Source organism: Hyla sarda, chromosome 8, assembly GCF_029499605.1.
Source record: "Hyla sarda isolate aHylSar1 chromosome 8, aHylSar1.hap1, whole genome shotgun sequence".
In the NCBI taxonomy this organism is placed as follows: domain Eukaryota; kingdom Metazoa; phylum Chordata; class Amphibia; order Anura; family Hylidae; genus Hyla; species Hyla sarda.
Window position 1 is genome coordinate 20125858 of NC_079196.1, and position 20982 is coordinate 20146839.

Genomic DNA, 20982 nt, shown 5'->3' on the forward strand with positions numbered 1-20982 from the left:
GACTTCGAGACAATCAACTTTATGCCAAAATGGAGAAATGTCTCTTTGAATGTCAATCTCTTCCTTTCCTAGGATACTTGGTCTCTGGCCAGGGATTACAAATGGACCCGGATAAACTCTCTGCCGTCTTGGATTGGCCACGCCCCTCCGGACTCTGTGCTATCCAACGTTTTTTGGGGTTCGCCAATTATTACAAACAATTTATTCCACACTTTTCCACCATTGTAGCTCCTATCGTGGCTTTAACCAAGAAAAATGCCAATCCCAAGTCCTGGTCTCCCCAAGCGGAAGACGCATTTAAACGGCTCAAGTCTGCCTTTTCTTCTGCTCCCGTGCTCTCCAGACCTGACCCATCTAAACCCTTCCTATTGGAGGTAGATGCCTCCTCAGTGGGAGCTGGAGCGGTCCTTCTACAAAAAAATTCTTCCGGGCATGCTGTTACTTGTGGTTTTTTTTCTAGGACCTTCTCTCCGGCGGAGAGAAACTACTCCATCGGGGATCGAGAACTACTGGCCATTAAATTGGCACTTGAGGAATGGAGACATCTGCTGGAGGGATCAAAATTTCCAGTTATCATTTACACCGATCACAAGAATCTCTCCTATCTCCAGTCTGCCCAACGGCTGAACCCTCGCCAGGCCAGGTGGTCGTTGTTCTTTGCCCGTTTTAACTTTGAAATTCATTTTCGCCCTGCCGACAAGAACATTAGGGCCGATGCCCTCTCTCGTTCCTCGGATGCCTCGGAAGCAGAGGTCTCTCCGCAACACATCATTCCTCCTGACTGTCTGATCTCCACTTCTCCAGCCTCCATCAGGCAAACTCCTCCAGGGAAGACCTTCGTTTCTCCACGCCAACGTCTCGGGATTCTCAGATGGGGTCACTCCTCCCACCTCGCAGGCCATGGGGGCATCAAAAAGTCCCTGCAACTCATCTCTCGTTTCTATTGGTGGCCGACTCTGGAGACGGATGTTGTTGATTTTGTGCGGGCCTGTACTGTCTGTGCCCGGGATAAGACTCCTCGCCAGAAGCCTGCTGGTCTCCTTCATCCTCTGACTGTCCCCGAACAGCCTTGGTCTCTGCTTGGTATGGACTTTATTACAGACTTACCCCCATCCCGTGGCAACACTGTTGTTTGGGTGGTTGTTGATCGATTTTCCAAGATGGCACATTTTATTCCTCTTCCTGGTCTTCCTTCAGCGCCTCAGTTGGCAAAACAATTTTTTGTACACATTTTTCGTCTTCACGGTTTGCCCACGCAGATCGTCTCGGATAGAGGCGTCCAATTCGTGTCTAAATTTTGGAGGGCCCTCTGTAAACAGCTCAAGATTAAATTAAACTTCTCTTCTTCTTATCATCCCCAATCCAATGGGCAAGTAGAAAGAATTAATCAGGTCCTGGATGACTATTTACGGCATTTTATTTCCTCCCGCCAGGATGACTGGGCAGATCTTCTACCATGGGCCGAATTCTCATACAACTTCAGAGTCTCTGAATCTTCTGCTAAGTCCCCATTTTTCGTGGTGTACGGCCGTCACCCTCTTCCCCCCCTCCCTACTCCCTTGCCCTCTGGTTTGCCCGCTGTGGATGAAGTAACTCGTGATCTTTCCACCATATGGAAGAGACCCAAAATTCTCTTTTACAGGCTTCATCCCGCATGAAAAGGCTTGCCGATAAGAAAAGAAGAACCCCCCCCATTTTTGCTCCCGGAGACAAGGTATGGCTCTCCGCTAAATATGTCCGCTTTCGTGTCCCCAGTTACAAACTGGGACCACGCTATCTTGGTCCTTTCAAAGTCTTGTGCCAGATTAATCCTGTCTCTTACAAACTCCTTCTTCCTCCTTCTCTTCGTATTCCCAATGCCTTCCATGTCTCTCTCCTTAAACCACTCATCATCAACCGTTTCTCTCCCAAACTTGTTTCTCCCACTCCTGTTTCCGGTTCTTCTGACATCTTCTCCGTAAAGGAGATACTGGCCTCCAAGACGGTCAGAGGAAAAATATTTTTTTTGGTAGATTGGGAGGGCTGTGGCCCTGAAGAGAGATCCTGGGAACCTGAGGACAACATCCTAGACAAAAGTCTGGTCCTCAGGTTCTCAGGCTCCAAGAAGAGGGGGAGACCCAAGGGGGGGGGTACTGTTACGCTGAGCGCTCCGGGTCCCCGCTCCTCCCCGGAGCGCTCGCAACATCCTCGCAATCGCAGCGCCCCGGTCAGACCTGCTGACCGGGTGCGCTGCGATACCTCTTCCAGCCGGGATGCGATTCGCGATGCGGGTGGCGCCCGCTCGCGATGCGCACCCCGGCTCCCGTACCTGACTCGCTCTCCGTCGGTCCTGTCCCGGCGCGCGCGGCCCCGCTCCTTAGGGCGCGCGCGCGCCGGGTCTCTACGATTTAAAGGGCCACTGCGCCGCTGATTGGCGCAGTTGGCTTAATTAGTGTATTCACCTGTGCACTTCCCTATATAACCTCACTTCCCCTTCCCTTCCTTGCCGGATCTTGTTGCCATCGTGCCAGTGAAAGCGTTTCCCAGTGTGTTCCTAGCCTGTGTTCCAGACCTCCTGCCGTTGCCCCTGACTACGATCCTTGCTGCCTGCCCCGACCTTCTGCTACGTCCGACCTTGCTCTTGTCTTCTCCATTGTACCGTGCCTATCTTCAGCAGTCAGAGAGGTTGAGCCGTTGCTAGTGGATACGACCTGGTTGCTACCGCCGCTGCAAGACCATCCCACTTTGCGGCGGGCTCTGGTGAAAACCAGTAGCAGCTTAGAACCGGTCCACTAGCACGGTCCACGCCAATCCCTCTCTGGCACAGAGGATCCACCTCCTGCCAGCCGAATCGTGACAGGTATTGGGCAGGTGATGGGCAGTGCCTGGTTTCCTCCAGACATGATGCTGCCCCCACCATGATCACTGTAGGGATGGTATTGGGCAGGTGATGGGCAGTGCCTGGTTTCCTCCAGACATGATGCTGCCCCCACCATGATCACTGTAGGGATGGTATTGGGCAGGTGATGGGCAGTGCCTGGTTACCCCCAGACATGATGCTGCCCCCACCATGATCACTGTAGGGATGGTATTGGGCAGGTGATGGGCAGTGCCTGGTTACCCCCAGACATGATGCTGCCCCCACCATGATCACTGTAGGGATGGTATTGGGCAGGTGATGGGCAGTACCTGGTTTCCTCCAGACATGATGCTGCCCCCACCATGATCACTGTAGGGATGGTATTGGGCAGGTGATGGGCTGTGCCCGGTTTCCTTCTACTCTTCATAAAGCATAGCCATCTCATATATATGTAGGGCAGTGGTCTCCAATCTGCGGCCCTTCAGATGTTGCAAAACTACAACTCCCAGTATGCCCGGACAGCCGTCGGCTGTCCGGGCATGCTGGGAATTGTAGTTCTGCAGCTTCTGGAAGGCCGCCGTTTGGAAACCACTGATAAAGGGCACGTTGGTACATTGGTCCTTGCCTCCTTGGATTCTGTCTACCTTGTTATTCTTCCTTTGAACATTACTCAGGTGTTGGCTCATAAGGACCCCATTGTCTTCTTCTCCGAGAAAACCTTAGACCACATGTTCCAATTACAGAACCTAAACATGGATTTCCTCTCATCCTCCTCCAAGGACCTTGTAATGCTTTAAGTCCAGACGGGGCAGATGAAGGAAGTGCAGACAATGGTCGCTGTGTTTGGGATCAGCCTCGGCGTGTAGTCACAAGAGAAACTCCGAGTGACAATTTGTTTATAGTTGACGCAAGAGCTTTTTCCGAAGAAATGTATTGTCCTATTACCTGTTTTCCGGCTTTCCCGAGTTGTCGAGTGGGTGTGAGAAAACCTTGTGAAAACTACATCAATGTTTATGGGGTACTGTGAGTTTACTGTTTTTGTACATTGTCCTACATTAAAGGGGTGATCCAGGAATAGAAAAACAGAGCTAATTTCTTTCAAAAACTGCTACCCTTCTGTCTCCAGGTTGGGTGTGGTATAACAACTTGGCTCCAGTCACTTCAATGGGACTGAGCTGCAGAAACACACCCAACCTGGAAACAAACAAGGAGTGGTTTTTGAAGGAAACTAGCTCTGTTTTTCTATTCCTGGATAACCTCTTTAATAGCATATAATGAGGTGTAACAAGAGTGTAAGAGTTCAAATCTGCATTACTGATGTATCAGATGAATGATGCCTTGGTCACAGGATGATCCCTAGCCTATAGTTTTGCATAGAAACGTTTAAAGGGGTATTCTGGTATGTTTTTTATTTTTTTTTATTTGACTGTGCTACAGGGGCTGTAAAGTTAGTGTAGTTCATAATATAGTGTCTGTACCTGTGTGTGATGGTGGTCTCCAACTCTGACTGTAATCTTTGCCCCGATGTTTATTTTTAGCAGCATACAAAATGAGTGCTGTCTCAGCTTTTCCCAGGTTGCAGTGTAGCCCGAGACATTACATCACAAGGAATCATTCTGCAAGGAATTGTGTTTTCAATCACAACATGCATCGCTCAGGTGTGCTGCAATGGGTGGGTGGCTGATGAATGGGAGGAAGAAAAGTGACCTCACACTTACAAAGAAGGAATCATGGAACTTGTAGTTGGAGGGAGGGAACTCCAACAGGAAATGGCAATTTTACAAAAAGAAAGCAGCAGTGTTATGGGGAACTCACAACACAATCATTTAGCCCCAAGACAAGCACATATCCTTCCTAAGTACCAAAGTCACATTATGGTATATAACCCCTTAAAAAGGCTGTGGGAAGAGTCTTGAGTCCAGCCTCCTCTCCCAAAGGGGGGGGGGGCAACCAAAGCTAGTCCAGGTCTGGATTTGGCCAGAGCAACATCACCTAGCTTCTGCTCTTGCAGGGCATACATACACCTAGACCCAAGTGTTATTTCTCAGTAAAATCCTGTTTACAATCTGTTCTGTTCCTGTTCCAGACTCCAGTACATGCTGTGAGGATATGGAGGGACATTTATCAGTGTTTGCTTTTTTTAGTTATTTTTTTCTTACAATTTTTTTGCTTTTTTTTGTGCGACTTATTTATCAACTGGTTTCAGCCTGTTGATAAATTTCTTTCACATAAGCAAATTTTTTTTTTGCTTTGGTAGTGGCTTTTTCTGCTCCATGTCTGAGCTGGAGTAAATTTAGTAAGTTTTTTTTCATGTAATGCGACTTTTTTGCAACTTTCGCACTTGATAAATCTCTGACCACTGCAAGTCAAAAAACACTTTTTGCTTTGTTAAGCAAGATTTTTATTTTTTGTTGAGGACACTGCACAATCAAAAAGTTGCAGAAAAAAGAGAGTAGTCGCACTTGCGACTTTTTTGCAACAATTTTAAAGGGTAGCTCCCACCATCCTTTTTTTTTTTTGTTCTATCCCTAACCCCCTCCCTGCCTATATAAAAAATGCCTTTTGTCTGCCTGGCAGTGTGTTCACTACCAGGCAGACTTCCCCAGCAGGCACCACGTTACTGATGCCTGCTGTGGGGGCACACTTCCGCCCTTAGTTCACCTATTCAGTGTACCTCCAGCTGTTTCCCTACTGCTACTCCCAGCTTGCCCTGACATCTATTGGCTGTCAGGGCATGCTGGGAGTTGTAGTGGGGAAACAACTGGAGGCGTACTGTATAGGGGAACATCGTATCTGTGATGGCCGCACATCTCGCTCCCCGCCGCGCAGCCCGCAACCCCCCTGGCCCTGCCATGCCGCTGAACCCACTCCCCCTTCCCCCCCTTGGTTCACCTATTCAGTGTACCTCAACCCACTCCCCCACCCCCTTTAGTTCACCTATTCATTGTACCCCCTCCCCGCCGAGCAGCCGGCAACCCCTGGCCCCGCCACTCAACCCACTCCCCCTCCCCCTTAGTTCACCTATTCAGTGTACCTCCAGCTGTTTCACCACTACAACTCCCAGCTTGCCCTGACATCTATTCGCTGTCTGGGAGTTGTAGTGGGGAAACAACTGGAGGCATACTGTATAGGTGAACACCGTATGTGTGACGGCCGCACATCCCGCTCTCCGCCACACTGCACGCAACCCCCCCCCCCCCCGGCATAATATTTTACCTGTCCCCGGGAGCCGGGGCCAGCGTGCAAGGCCAGAGAGCCTGCGCGCATCCTCTTCCTTCAAAGCGCTAGCTCCCGCCTGTCTGATTGACAGGCAGGGAGCGAGTGCAGCCTGACTGAATTCGGACTGATGCCCGGCCGGGATCGGTCCGAATTCAAGTGTGACGTCACGCCAGGCTGCAGCCGGCCACTAGTGACCCCTAGTGGCCGGTTTTTAAATGTAAATTAAACCATTTTAATGGAAAAAATAAATAATAAAAGTATATTAGAGATATGTTGTAGTACATAAGTACTACAACATATCAAAAAAAATTGGTGACAGCGCTTTGATAAATGTCCCCCATAATACTTAAAGGCTTCAGCTCCGAGAAGATGTTTAGTTTTAGTCAGAGGAGAATACCAAGGCTAAACTAGGGCTCCACTGCATAAATTAATCTCTTTAGTGACCTACAGTCGGAGTTAGACGTCACGCTATGATGTCACGAGCTCCCACCTCCAGCGTTCGGAACAGTTTGTTCCAAACTTTGAGTAGTGTGGTACCCCTTTAAGCTATAAAGCCCCCCCCCCCCCCCCCCCCCGGGTGACCCGCAAGTAGTCCCTTGCACAGAACTTATACTTATCAGCTCCCGTCGCTCCCCATTGGAGGACAAGTGACACATAAAAGAACTTCTCGATGACCTGACTGGCACTTTGTACTTTTTCCATTTCTTTTTATGTTACACACCTTTATATAATAATGTATATGCTTCTCCACTATGTAATGCTGTGCTATGGTGTGCTGGCATATACGGCCAATACAGTGACCCACCCCCCCTCCCCCGACCTACGATAGCCCCGACATACGATCATTTCAACATACGATGGCCTCTCAGAGGCAGCATCAACATACGATGCTTTTGTATGTCGGGGCCATCGGATAGCCGTTTACGGTGCCCCGTGTGGTCCGCTGACGATCACTTGCCTGTCCTCGGGGCTCCGGCACGTCCTCTTCGGGATCCCCTGCATTGTCGGCGCTCTCCATCGTCGTCATCACGTCGCTGCGCGCGCCGTCCCGTCATCCAATAGGAGCGGCGTGGGTAACGACGTGATGGCGGCAACGGAGAGCGAGGATAACGGGACACCCCGGGGACGCGGCGACAGCGATGGAAGGCGACATCCAGGGCAGCGGTGACGAGCGGTGACGGTCCGGAGCGGCGGGGACACGTGAGTATAACCTCCAATATCAGTGGTCTTCAACCTGCGGACCTCCAGATATTGCAAAACTACAACTCCCAGCATGCCCGGACAGCCGTTGGCTGTCCGGGCATGCTGGGTGTTGTAGTTTTGCAACATCTGGAGGTCCGCAGGTTGAAGACCACTGTCCTATACTTTACATTGCACAGATCCCTCAACATACGATGGTTTCAACAAACGATGGTCCATTTGGAACGGATTCCCATCGTATGTTGAGGGACCACTGTACATGATTTCATTATATAATATAATGGCCATTACAAGATGGTATTTGTGCAGTAGAAATAGATCATTGGCCAAAAACCTCCAAAATATGTTAAGATTTCCAACCCCTCCCATTAGATAAGCCCTCAGTCCTGGTTTCCAGCACCCCAGGAAGCTCCGGATTTACACTCCGATTAGGCGGCCACTTATCTCCTCCAACATGTTTCCTATTTGTCATCAACTCGTAACCCAAAACCCGACCATTCCTGAGGTTTATTTCTATCTGATGCCCTTTGACCTCACTGAATGGCCCCCTATCACTCGCAACAAAAACACTCTCAGAAACCACCCCCTAACCCCCGACTCTTGACTGGTCCTCAGAACAGGATGTGTCCGCCATGATGGAATTATTGATGTCATGATTTCATGGGGGAAAAACAGAACCCTTCTGCAAAGTAAGACTGGTCCGGCCTGGGCCATGAAAAGCGAATATGAAACAAAATGGCGGCCTTATTTCTAACTATGGCGCACGTGCTTGCTCCGCACATGTTCTCCAGAACACAGTCGATGGAAGTCTATGACCAAAACTAAATTCAAATGGGCCATATTGGGAGATTTATCAAAACCTGTGCAGAGGAAAAGTTGCCCAGTTGCCTATAGCAACCAATCAGATCGCTTCTTTCATTTTTAACAAGGCCTCTGCAAAAGGAAAGCAGCGATCTGATTGGTTGCTATGGGCAACTGGGCAACTTTTCCTCTGCACAGGTTTTGATAAATCTCCCCCAATATGGCCACATTATAGTCTGTGTTATGGCGGAAGCAGCTTCTACCGACCCTACCCTAGATTACCAATTTACCATATGGACCAAGCATCACAGCCAAAAACTGGACCTGGGGCCACATGGGAACCAAAGTTAAGACAAGAACTGAGAATTGGATTAAAATTGTGTCCAGGACTGAAGCTACAATTGGTGCTGAGGCTACATGGCAATTCGGGGCAACAACTGGTGCTAATATTACAACTGGAACTGGAGCTTCAAATATGGCTAGGATAAAAAATTAGGCTACATGGCACCTGGGGCTGGAGTTACAATAGGTGCTTGGGCTATAACAGTGGCCGGGGCAAAAGCTGGATCTGGGGCTACACAGGAACTAAAGTTGGGACTACAAATCAGACTTGAGTTAGGCGAGGTTTCCATTTGTTTTTTTTCTGGCAGTTCTTAAGCCAAAATCAGAAGTGGATCCATAAGGGAGGAGAAGTGTAAGTCCTTCCTTTATATTTTCCATTCCTCTTGAATACACTTCTGGCTTTGGCTCAAAAACTGCCAGATTTTTTTTCTATCATTTGTTTCCACCTATAGGAGAGTCTAGGAGAGGGGGAAAAAATACATGGGAACTAAACTTGGGATAACAAATCAGAACTGAGGTAAAATTGTGTCCAGGGCAATAACTGGGGCTACAGACAGGTTGTAAAAGTTACTGAAGCTGGGACAACAATTGTGGGTGAGGCAAAAACTGGAAGTGGGGCTACATGGCAACTGGGGCTAAAATTTGTTCTGTAGCTTCATGGCAACTGGAGCTACAATTAGGTCTTGAGCTACAGAGAAACATGGGCTACAATTGGGCCTGGAGCTACATGGCAACTGGGGCTACAATTGGGCCTGGAGCTACATGGAAACTGGGGCTACAATTGGGCTTGGAGCTACATGGCAACTGGGGCTACAATTGGGCTTGGAGCTACATGGCAACTGGGGCTACAATTGGGCCTGGAGCTACATGGCAACTGGGGCTACAATTGGGCTAGGAGCTACATGGCAACTGGGGCTACAATTGGGCCTGGAGCTACATGGCAACTGGGGCTACAATTGGGCCTTGAGCTACATGGCAACTGGGGCTACAGCTGGGCCTGGAGCTACATGGCAACTGGGGCTACAGCTGGGCCTGGAGCTACATGGCAACTGGGGCTACAGCTGGGCCTGGAGCTACATGGCAACTGGGGCTACAATTGGGCCTGGGGTACATGGCAACTGGGGCTACAATTAAACCTGGGACTACATGGCAACTGTGACAACAATTAGGTCTGGAGCTACATAGCAATGCGGGGGCTACATGACATCTGGGTCTTGGGCTACCCATCTTCAAAAATGTAAAGTAAAAAAATAATTCAAAAACTTTACTTAGGACGTGAAGCTCCCTTGGGTAACCCAAACATTTGATAGCTATTTTGTCTAATTTCACCCCCCCCCCATGGCTGTAATGGCCGTCCACATCCAGGCCTGATGAGGATCAATAGCAGCTGCTGTTCTGGGAATAATCCTGTTCTTTTCTCACAAGAAACTTGAGCTTTTGTTGTTTTTTTGGTGCTGGAGCGGCTGATATAAACCATACAGGGCGAAGGGGTAATGGACTGCGGTTATCTGCGAGAAATAAAACACACGCCGGCCACCTCAGGAGATGAAGGAAGAAAAACGCCTCCGCTGTAACATGGACCAGGACCAGCACGAGGAAATGCTGAGAGGGTGCAATCTCCCAAATTATTATTATTATATTTAGAACTTTTTTTATTTTATTTATTTTTTTACTTTTTGATTCCACATTTCTGGTTGTCAAACTTAAAGGGGTATTCAAGGAAAAAAACTTTTTTTTTTTTATATCAACTGGCTCCAGAAAGTTAAACAGATTTGTAAATGACTTCTATTAAAAAATCTTAATCCTTCCAATAATTACCAGCTGCTGAAATGGAGTTGTTGTTTTCTGTCTGGCAACACTGCTCTCTGCTGACATCTCTGCTTTTCTCGGGAACTGCACAGAGTAGAATAGGTTTGCTATGGGTATTTGCTTCTAAACTGGGCGGTTCCCGAGACAGGTGTAATCAGAGAGCACTTAGACAGAAAAGAACAACTCAACTTCAGCAGCTCATAAGTACTGAAAGGATGAAGATTTTTTTTTTTAATAGAAGTAATTTACAAATCTATTTAACTTTCTGGAGCCAGTTGATATATAAAAATGTTTTTTTTTCTCCTGGATAACCCCTTTAACACATAGATCACTTCTCATGCAGTGATGGTGTGTCACTAGGGGCAGTGTTTCCCAACCAGGGTGCCTCCAGCTGTTGCAAAACTACAACTCCTGGGAGTTGTAGTTTCGCAACAGCTGGAGGCACCCTTGTTATACAGTCCCAAGTATAAACAGGCACAACTTTGGTTTGGTGTTTTTGTTGGCCTGAAAAAAAAACACAAAAAAGAAACACAAAAATCAAACAAGCAAACAAACGCTGCAGCCAGATGTTAGGCTACATTCACACTTGTATAAAAATAAAACAAACGCCAACATACATATACACACACAATTTTTTTGCTAGCGTCTGTTTCCACCTATAGGAGAGAGAGAGAAAAAAAAGAGCAAAAAAGAAAAACGCCGCTAAGGGGAGAAAAACCACACAAAAATAAAAAAAACGCCATGTCGGTATGTTGTTGTTTCCCTTCTGCAGTGCTTTCCAACCAGGGGGCCTCCAGCTGTTGCAAAACTACAACTCTCAGCATGCTGGGAGTTGTAGTTTTGCAACAGCTGGAGGCCCCCTGGTTGGGAATCACTGCCCTAGTGACATGCCATCCCTGTGTGAGAAGGGATATATGTGTTAAATTTGACAACCAGAAATCTTGGGCATGCTGGGAGTTGTAGTTTTGCAACAGCTGGAGGCACCCTGGTTGGGAAACACTGTCCTACTGACTTTCAGCTAACATCTGGCCGCAGCGTTTTTGGCCCCCCCCCCCCCCCCTAAAAAAAACGCACGTTGTGTATTCCCTAATTCTGGATACAATGTATCTCAGACAAGTGTGTAGCCCAAGATTAGGTTAAAAAACAAAAATCCAGGAAACGGCCTCTTTTAGAACAGCGCGTCCTGCCAAGCGTTCCCAATAAGGGGCACATCCTTTAGCGGGCGCCCGTGAGAACTTTTTATTAGCCTCCTGTTGTTTCAGGCAGTGGAGGATCCTGTGGCCAAAAGGGAAATACATCACATTCATAATGAAGCTCCAGCTATGAGAAGTATTCGACGCAGGGGCCAAAGTAACAGCGCTCCAAGTGGTCAGATGGAGAACAGCAGCAGGTCAAGGAGAATATTCAATGCCACTGCAGCCTGCTATAGGGTTCTGGCATAGATTGCACCGCTGCTTATGGCTGATGACAGTCATGTGTTTACACGTACTGCTTTCCTACTGCTCTGCCTGTGTAGGTTGTAAAAAAAAAAAAAAAAACCAAGGCATATAACACTAGGTGACTCCATTCGGGTCATTAAAAATAATTGGGGCCTGCTGCAGTACTCTTCAGCAGTGTTTCCCAACGGCTGTCCGGGCATGCTAGGAGTTGTAGTTTTGCAACAGCTAAAGGCACACTGGTTGGGAAACACCTACTCTCCAGCTCTATCTGTATACTGCTGCTGCTTTCTCTACGGGATCAGGATATATAGTATTTATACACCTCCCCTCCTGCTCTCTATATACTGCTGCTATCTCTATGGGATCAGGATATATAGTAGTTATACACCTTTCATCCAGCTCTATCTGTATACTGCTGTTATCTCTATGGAATCAGGATATATAGTAGTTATACACCTCCCCTCCTGCTCTATCTGTAAACTGCTGCTTTCGTTATGGGATCAGGATATATAGTAATTATACACCTCCCCCCAGCTCTATCTGTATACTACTGCTATCGCTATGGGATCAGGATATATTGTAGTTATACACCTCCCATCAGCTCTATCTGTATACTGCTACTATCTCTATGGGATCAGGATATATAGTAGTTATACCCTACCCTTCAGCTCTATCTGTATACTGCTGCTATGTCTATGGGATCAGGATATATAGTAGTCGTCTGTGCTGCAGATGACAGTGTAAACTACTACGCAGATTTTTATTGAAAACAATAAGAAGGTGATCGCACGTGATGCAGATTATATATGGTACATTCACACGTACAATATCCTGCACAGATTTGATGCTGCAGATCTCCATGTAAACTAAATGACTGAGCAGAGCTTCTAATCTGCAGTTACAGGATCCTGCACAGATTTGTAAGTGTGAATAGACCCTATAAAAAAAATCCAAGTTTGGAATCTGCCTGAGAAAACTGTATGCACAAGATCCTAATAGTGTTCATCTAAAATAGGCAGATAAATGGTAATCTTCACAAACACTAGGGGGAGCTCACTGCATACACATACATTACTGAGTTCATTAGGGGCTGTATAACTTCATAGCCAATGAACTCCCCCTAGTGGTGGCTGCAGGTTGCCAGAATTGTATCATTTTGCTCTATAACCATGTGAAATAGAGCAGAGGAGTTGGAACTTTATTGCAGACCTGATAAACTGTGCTCTATAGGAGAAGCTCTAAAATGGGGTAGAAACTTTATTACAGTTTTATTTAAAACACGAAAATTTCAGAAATTAACAAAAAACAAAACAACAAAGACATCAGTGCATCATCTTAATTTCTCCTCCCTAGGGGGCGCCGATCAGTGGTCTTCTGTAGGATCCAGGATGACCAGCCTGTCTCCATGTGTTACTGAACACAATCCGGCTGTGCCGCAGTAATCCCCCTCTGTATCTTCACTATCTGGTACACGGCAGATAGGACTCCAGGGTGTCATGGGTGATCTGGTTGAACTGGATGTGATACTCGGCTTCCCAAGGGACCCGGAGCCACTGCACTATCTCTTTGGGTAAAGCCGGGTCCTCGGTCCACAGCAGCCAAGCGCTCTCCTTCTGTTGTGTCTGTAAGGGGACAAAAAGTCACCAAAAAACAGTCAAGTCATATGAAAGGCACAAAAACATATTGGTTATGGTCTTCTTGGGCCACAATATAATACTAATAGTTTTTATCTGTTCCCTCCTTATAGACATTAAACAGCACCAAGAAGGTTCATGTTAAATTTTGATCCTTCCCGTCTTTACCCCCGCCCCCCCGCCCTCCTCCAAAAATAGGACACAAATTTTACAACTTGCAGTACCCTAATTCACCACCGCGTGAAACACACTTTTATATAGATGCTAATGCAACAGCGCCACCAGCTCAAATTTATATGGCTACAGTCGTTTCAAACCACCTCCCACCATGTGATAGCCGTGTGATTTCTAACATATACCGTAAATCAGTAAATTTACCAAAAATGACTCAGTACCCCAGAAAAACAGATCTAAAGTCTTGTCCACTAGGTGTCCCCTTCTCTGTAATCTCATGTTCATTACCTGTTTTTAGCATAAATCTGTCTCTAGTAACAAAGGGATTCAGGTCAAGGTACAGGAAGAGTGGCAGGGCTTAGCATGTGCTATGTGCAGGAGACAGCCTGAGAAAACCTGGAATGTGTACCTAATAGCTGTGCCTGAAGGGTAAATCAAGGCTTCCCTCTCATCTCTCACCACCCATAAAGCTCAGTGCAGCTGCCCCTAGCGTAAATTATAGTGTACTTTCTGCTGTGTGTGTCCACAGTGCTGCAGTGTGATTGCTCCTCCATTTGGCTGCAGCAACAGCAGAAGTCCAGTGCTTAGTGTAACCCCTTCCTTGCTGTTACTGCCCTTTCTTTCCTTTTTGCCCATACAGCCCCCTGCCAACCCAGTGCCTCAGTTAACCTCTCCTTTCCTGATAGTACAGTGGAAATCTACCCCCAGCATAGCATCAGCCTGTTCAGTCCAGAGCACTCTGATCAGCACTACATCATGGCATAGCAGAGAGGAATATGTGCTGTGATTGGCCAGAGAAGGGAGGAAGTCTTGTGTGTACTACTAGCAAACAGTCTAGCTTTGGTCCGGCACCACGAAGTTGAGAGAAGAAAAAAAAATCTCTATCCCCCATGGACGGGGCTCAAAAATTACATAGTCATCCCCCTCTGAAGGGTTAAAGGGGTACTCCGGTGGAAAACGTTTTTTTTTTTTTTAAAGTTAAACAGATTTGTAAATTACATCTATTTAAAAATCTTAATCCTTCCAGTACTTATTAGCGGCTGTATACTTACAGAGGAAATTCTTTTCTTTTTGGAATTCTTTTCTGTTACGAGCACAGTGCTCTCTGCTGACACCTCTGTCCATTTTAGGAACTGTCCAAAATAGGAGAAAATCCCCATAGCAAACATATGCTGCACGGGACAGTTCCTGACATGGACAGCAGAGGTCAGCAGAGAGCACTGTGGTTGTGGCAGAAAAGAATTCCAAAAAGAAAAGAATTTCCTCTGTAAGTATACAGCCGCTAATAAGTACTGGAAGGATTAAGATTTTTAAATAGATGTAATTTACAAATCTGTTTAACTTTCTGGCACCAGTTGATTTAAAAAAAATAAAATAAATAAAAATAAATAAATAAAAATAAATAAAACATTTTAACCGGAGTACCCCTTTAATCTTTATATCTTTTGACCTGACAGGTACAATTCAAGACAATTTGGAAATTCAATAACTTTGGTGTAAAGCAGTGTTTTCCAACCAGGGTGCCTCCAGCTGTTGCAAAACTACAACTCCCAGCATGCCCGGACAGCCGTTGGCTGTCCGGGCATGCTGGGAGTTGTAGTTTTGCAACAGCTGGAGGCACCCTGGTTGGGAAACACTGGTGTACAGGGTTTCCTTGAAATAGTGGGTGCCTTCTCCCCCAGGTGTCTGGCTGTAATTCTTCTTGCTGCTGCAGAAGCTCTTCCTTACTCTTCTGTCTGCTATAGCATCAGATCACATAGATTTTTTTTATTTTTAGATACTCCATATACTTCAATGTACAAAGATAAAGTGATTGATGACGGATCTTCATAAACGTGACCCCTTCTCCGGCACCATCCCCCCCCCCCCCCTTTTATCTTTTCCATCTTAGCGCAGTGACAGGCACGTTCAGGAATTCCACTATACGAGGGATCGGTCGTCTAAATAGTATTCGTCTTTTACAGCAGCTCGTATTCCTGCAACAGAGTCACCCGCTGCGGTTTATGGATCCGGTCATCACCATTGTGCCCAATAAAAAACCTCTAGAATCAATCATGGGCAGGAGCGCAGTCCGGGACTTTGTTCAATGTGTGCTCACTGGCAATGAGCATGCATAAAGTGAACGAGACAATTCATACAGGCAGTGCTGATAGAAAGAATACAATACATTCTGCCTCTACTCCATACCAAGTACTGAGCGGAGGGTCCGAAGTCCAAACTACAGATGAAGCAGAGCTTATTCCATACACATGTAATCTGTGCCCATCCTCCTCCTCCTCATTCAATACACATGTAATCTGTGCCCATCCTCCTCCTCATTCCATACACATGTAATCTGTGCCCATCCTCCTCCTCCTCATTCAATACACATGTAATCTGTGCCCATCCTCCTCCTCCTCATCCAATACACATGTAATCTGTGTCCATCCTCCTCCTCCTCATTCCATACACATGTAATCTGTGCCCATCCTCCTCCTCCTCATCCAATACACATGTAATCTGTGCCCATCCTCCTCCTCCTCCTCCTCATTCCATACACAAGTAATCTGTGCCCATCCTCCTCCTCCTCCTCATTCCATACACATGTAATCTGTGCCCATCCTCCTCCTCCTCATCCAATACACATGTAATCTGTGCCCATCCTCCTCCTCCTCATTCCATACACATGTAATCTGTGCCCATCCTCCTCCTCCTCATCCAATACACATGTAATCTGTGCCCATCCTCCTCCTCCTCATTCCATACACATGTAATCTGTGCCCATCCTCCTCCTCATTCCATACACATGTAATCTGTGCCCATCCTCCTCCTCATTCCATACACATGTAATCTGTGCCCATCCTCCTCCTCATTCCATACACATGTAATCTGTGCCCATCCTCCTCCTCATTCCATACACATGTAATCTGTGCCCATCCTCCTCCTCCTCATTTCATACACATGTAATCTGTGCCCGTCCTCCTCCTCCTCATTCCATACACATGTAATCTGTGCCCATCTTCCTCCTCCTCCTCATTCCATACACATGTAATCTGTGCCCATCCTCCTCCTCCTCATTCCATACACATGTAATCTGTGCCCATCCTCCTCCTCATTCCATACACATGTAATCTGTGCCCATCCTCCTCCTCCTCCTCATTCCATACACATGTAATCTGTGCCCATCCTCCTCCTCCTTCCATACACATGTAATCTGTGCCCATCCTCCTCCTCCTCCTCCTCCTCATTCCATACACATGTAATCTGTGCCCATCCTCCTCCTCCTCATCCAATACACATGTAATCTGTGCCCATCCTCCTCCTCATTCCATACACATGTAATCTGTGCCCATCCTCCTCCTCCTCCTCATTCCATACACATGTAATCTGTGCCCATCCTCCTCCTCCTTCCATACACATGTAATCTGTGCCCATCCTCCTCCTCCTCCTCATTCCATACACATGTAATCTGTGCCTGTCCTCCTCCTCATTCCATACACATGTAATCTGTGCCCGTCCTCCTCCTCCTCATTCCATACACATGTAATCTGTGCCCATCATCCTCCTCCTCATTCCATACACATGTAATCTGTGCCCATCCTCCTCCTCATTCCATACACATGTAATCTGTGCCCATCCTCCTCCTCCTCATTCCATACACATGTAATCTGTGCCCGTCCTCCTCCTCCTCCTCATTCCATACACATGTAATCTGTGCCCGTCCTCCTCCTCCTCCTCATTCCATACACATGTAATCTGTGCCCATCTTCCTCCTCCTCCTCCTCATTCCATACACAAGTAATCTGTGCCCATTCTCCTCCTCCTCCTCCTCATTCCATACACATGTAATCTGTGCCCATCCTCCTCCTCCTCATCCAATACACATGTAATCTGTGCCCATCCTCCTCCTCCTCATTCCATACACATGTAATCTGTGCCCATCCTCCTCCTCCTCATTCCATACACATGTAATCTGTGCCCATCCTCCTCCTCATTCCATACACATGTAATCTGTGCCCATCCTCCTCCTCATTCCATACACATGTAATCTGTGCCCATCCTCCTCCTCATTCCATACACATGTAATCTGTGCCCATCCTCCTCCTCATTCCATACACATGTAATCTGTGCCCATCCTCCTCCTCATTCCATACACATGTAATCTGTGCCCATCCTCCTCCTCCTCATTCCATACACATGTAATCTGTGCCCGTCCTCCTCCTCCTCATTCCATACACATGTAATCTGTGCCCATCTTCCTCCTCCTCGTCATTCCATACACATGTAATCTGTGCCCATCCTCCTCCTCCTCATTCCATACACATGTAATCTGTGCCCATCCTCCTCCTCATTCCATACACATGTAATCTGTGCCCATCCTCCTCCTCATTCCATACACATGTAATCTGTGCCCATCCTCCTCCTCCTCCTCCTCATTCCATACACATGTAATCTGTGCCCATCCTCCTCCTCCTTCCATACACATGTAATCTGTGCCCATCCTCCTCCTCCTCCTCATTCCATACACATGTAATCTGTGCCCATCCTCCTCCTCATTCCATACACATGTAATCTGTGCCCGTCCTCCTCCTCATTCCATACACATGTAATCTGTGCCCATTCTCCTCCTCATTCCATACACATGTAATCTGTGCCCGTCTTCCTCCTCATTCCATACACATGTAATCTGTGCCCATCCTCCTCCTCATTCCATACACATGTAATCTGTGCCCATCCTCCTCCTCCTCATTCCATACACATGTAATCTGTGCCCGTCCTCCTCCTCCTCCTCATTCCATACACATGTAATCTGTGCCCATCCTCCTCCTCATTCCATACACATGTAATCTGTGCCCGTCCTCACCCTCCTCATTCCATACACATGTAATCTGTGCCTGTCCTCCTCCTCCTCCTCATTCCATACACATGTAATCTGTGCCCATCCTCCTCCTCATTCCATACACATGTAATCTGTGCCCATCCTCCTCTTCATTCCATGCATGTGTAATCTGTGCCCGTCCTCCTCCTCCTCATTCCATACACGTGTAATCTGTGCCCATCCTCCTCCTCCTCCTCCTTCCATACACGTGTAATCTGTGCCCGTCCTCCTCCTCTTCATTCCATATACGTGTAATTTGTGCCCGTCCCCCTCCTCCTCATTCCATACACATGTAATCTGTGCCCGTCCTCCTCCTCCTCATTCCATACACATGTAATCTGTGCCCATCCTCCTCCTCATTCCATACACATGTAATCTGTGCCCATCCTCCTCCTCCTCCTTATTCCATACAAATGTAATCTGTGCCCATCCTCCTCCTCCTCATTCCATACACATGTAATATGTGCCCATCCTCCTCTTCATTCCATGCATGTGTAATCTGTGCCCATCCTCCTCCTCCTCATTCCATACACATGTAATCTGTGCCCATCCTCCTCTTCATTCCATGCATGTGTAATCTGTGCCCGTCCTCCTCCTCCTCCTCCTCCTCATTCCATACACATGTAATCTGTGCCGTCCTCCTCCTCATTCCATACACATGTAATCTGTGCCCATCCTCCTCCTCCTCATTCCATACACATGTAATCTGTGCCCATCCTCCTCCTCATTCCATACACATGTAATCTGTGCCCATCCTCCTCCTCATTCCATACACATGTAATCTGTGCCCATCCTCCTCCTCATTCCATACACATGTAATCTGTGTCCATCCTCCTCCTCATTCCATACACATGTAATCTGTGCCCATCCTCCTCCTCATTCCATACACATGTAATCTGTGCCCATCCTCCTCCTCCTCCTCATTCCATACAAATGTAATCTGTGCCCATCCTCCTCCTCCTCATTCCATACACATGTAATCTGTGCCCATCCTCCTCCTCCTCATTCCATACACATGTAATATGTGCCCATCCTCCTCTTCATTCCATGCATGTGTAATCTGTGCCCATCCTCCTCCTCCTCATTCCATACACATGTAATTTGTGCCCATCCTCCTCTTCATTCCATACACATGTAATCTGTGCCCGTCCTCCTCCTCCTCCTCATTCCATACACATGTAATCTGTGCCGTCCTCCTCCTCATTCCATACACATGTAATCTGTGCCCATCCTCCTCCTCCTCATTCCATACACATGTAATCTGTGCCCATCCTCCTCCTCATTCCATACACATGTAATCTGTGCCCATCCTCCTCCTCATTCCATACACATGTAATCTGTGCCCATCCTCCTCTTCATTCCATGCATGTGTAATCTGTTCCTGTCCTCCTACTCCTCTTTCTATCTATCCCTAATGAGCCTGTGAGGGCATTGCCCCTTGTGCCAGGAATGGGGCACTCAATGTTGCGCTGCCACTTTTACAGTGTACACATGACAGTGCTGGCATGAGGGAGGAGAAATGGTTACTGATGTACTGGCTTTGCAAGGTGCTATGTGGTCAAAAATGGAAGGAAAAGCCATAGCACATCATTGCAGCGGTTACAGTAGACAGAAACCTTGATTTACCTTTCAGGGACAGTGTGAATCCTCTGGAGGTTACAGATTGCAGATACATTGCCCATGATCTCTCCCATAAATATCAGTAGCTGAGCACAATCCCCACCGGTGTTCTGTCTTGGTCTCTCTGTTACAAGAGATAGAATTCCCCCAACAACAGACGGTGAACAGCAGATTGCAGGGAAGAGTTAACGGGGGCCCTAAACTGCTGCTGCAGAGATTAGATGAAAGTCTTGATTTACCTTTTAGGGACAGTGTGGATCCTCCGAAGGCTACAGATTGCAGGTACACAGCCCATGCTCTCTCCCGTACAGAGCACTAATTGAGCCCCACCCACACTTCCCATGTTCTGTCTTGGTTTCTCTGTTACTAGAGACAAAGTTCTCCTAACAACAGACCGTGAACAGCAGATTGCAAGGAAAGGACACCTAATGGCCATGCCTTTAGAGCCTTTTGATTTGCATACATGTTAGGAATTATAAAGACTATCATAATAAGGGAGTGTTTTTCAAACAGGGTGCCTCCAGCAGTTGCAAAACTACAACTCCCTGCATGCCAGGACAGCCGTTGGCTGTCTGGGCATGCTGGGAGTTGTAGCTTTGTAACTGCTGGAGGCACAACCAGTGGCAATGTGTTGTAATGAAAAAAAGCCTTAAAGGCGTACTCCGGTGGAATTTTTTTTTTTTTAAATCAACTGGTGCCAGAAAGTTAAACACATTTGTAAATTATTTCTATTAAAAAATCTTAATCCTTCCTGTACTTATCAGCTGCTGTATGCTTCAGGGGAAGTTGTGCAGTTCTCTCCAGTCTGACAACAGTGCTCTCTGCTGACACCTCTGTCCATGTCAGTACCTGTACAGAGCTGTAGAGGTTTGCTAAGGGGATTTGTTCCTACTCTGGACAGTTCCTGACATGGACAGAGGTGTCAGCAGAGAGCACTGTGATCAGACTGGAAAGAACTACACAACTTCCTCTGTAGCATACAGCAGTTGATAAGTACTGGAAGGATTAAGATTTTTTTTAATAGAAATAATTTACAAATTTGTTTAA

General features: G+C 47.0%; 1 protein-coding gene across 4 annotated transcripts in view; it reads right to left on the reverse strand.

The window, feature by feature from the left end:
• Nucleotides 1–12870: 12870 nt before the first annotated feature.
• The window catches only part of STK11IP (serine/threonine kinase 11 interacting protein), a 76440-nt gene continuing 68328 nt past the window's right edge, over nt 12871–20982 (reverse strand). For all 4 annotated transcript variants that reach the window (XM_056535891.1, XM_056535890.1, XM_056535888.1 and 1 more), the window contains exon 25: nt 12871–13271. In XM_056535891.1, the coding sequence (XP_056391866.1) occupies nt 13110–13271 (162 nt within the window). In that variant the 3' untranslated portion in view covers nt 12871–13109. The remainder of the gene's footprint in view (nt 13272–20982) is intronic.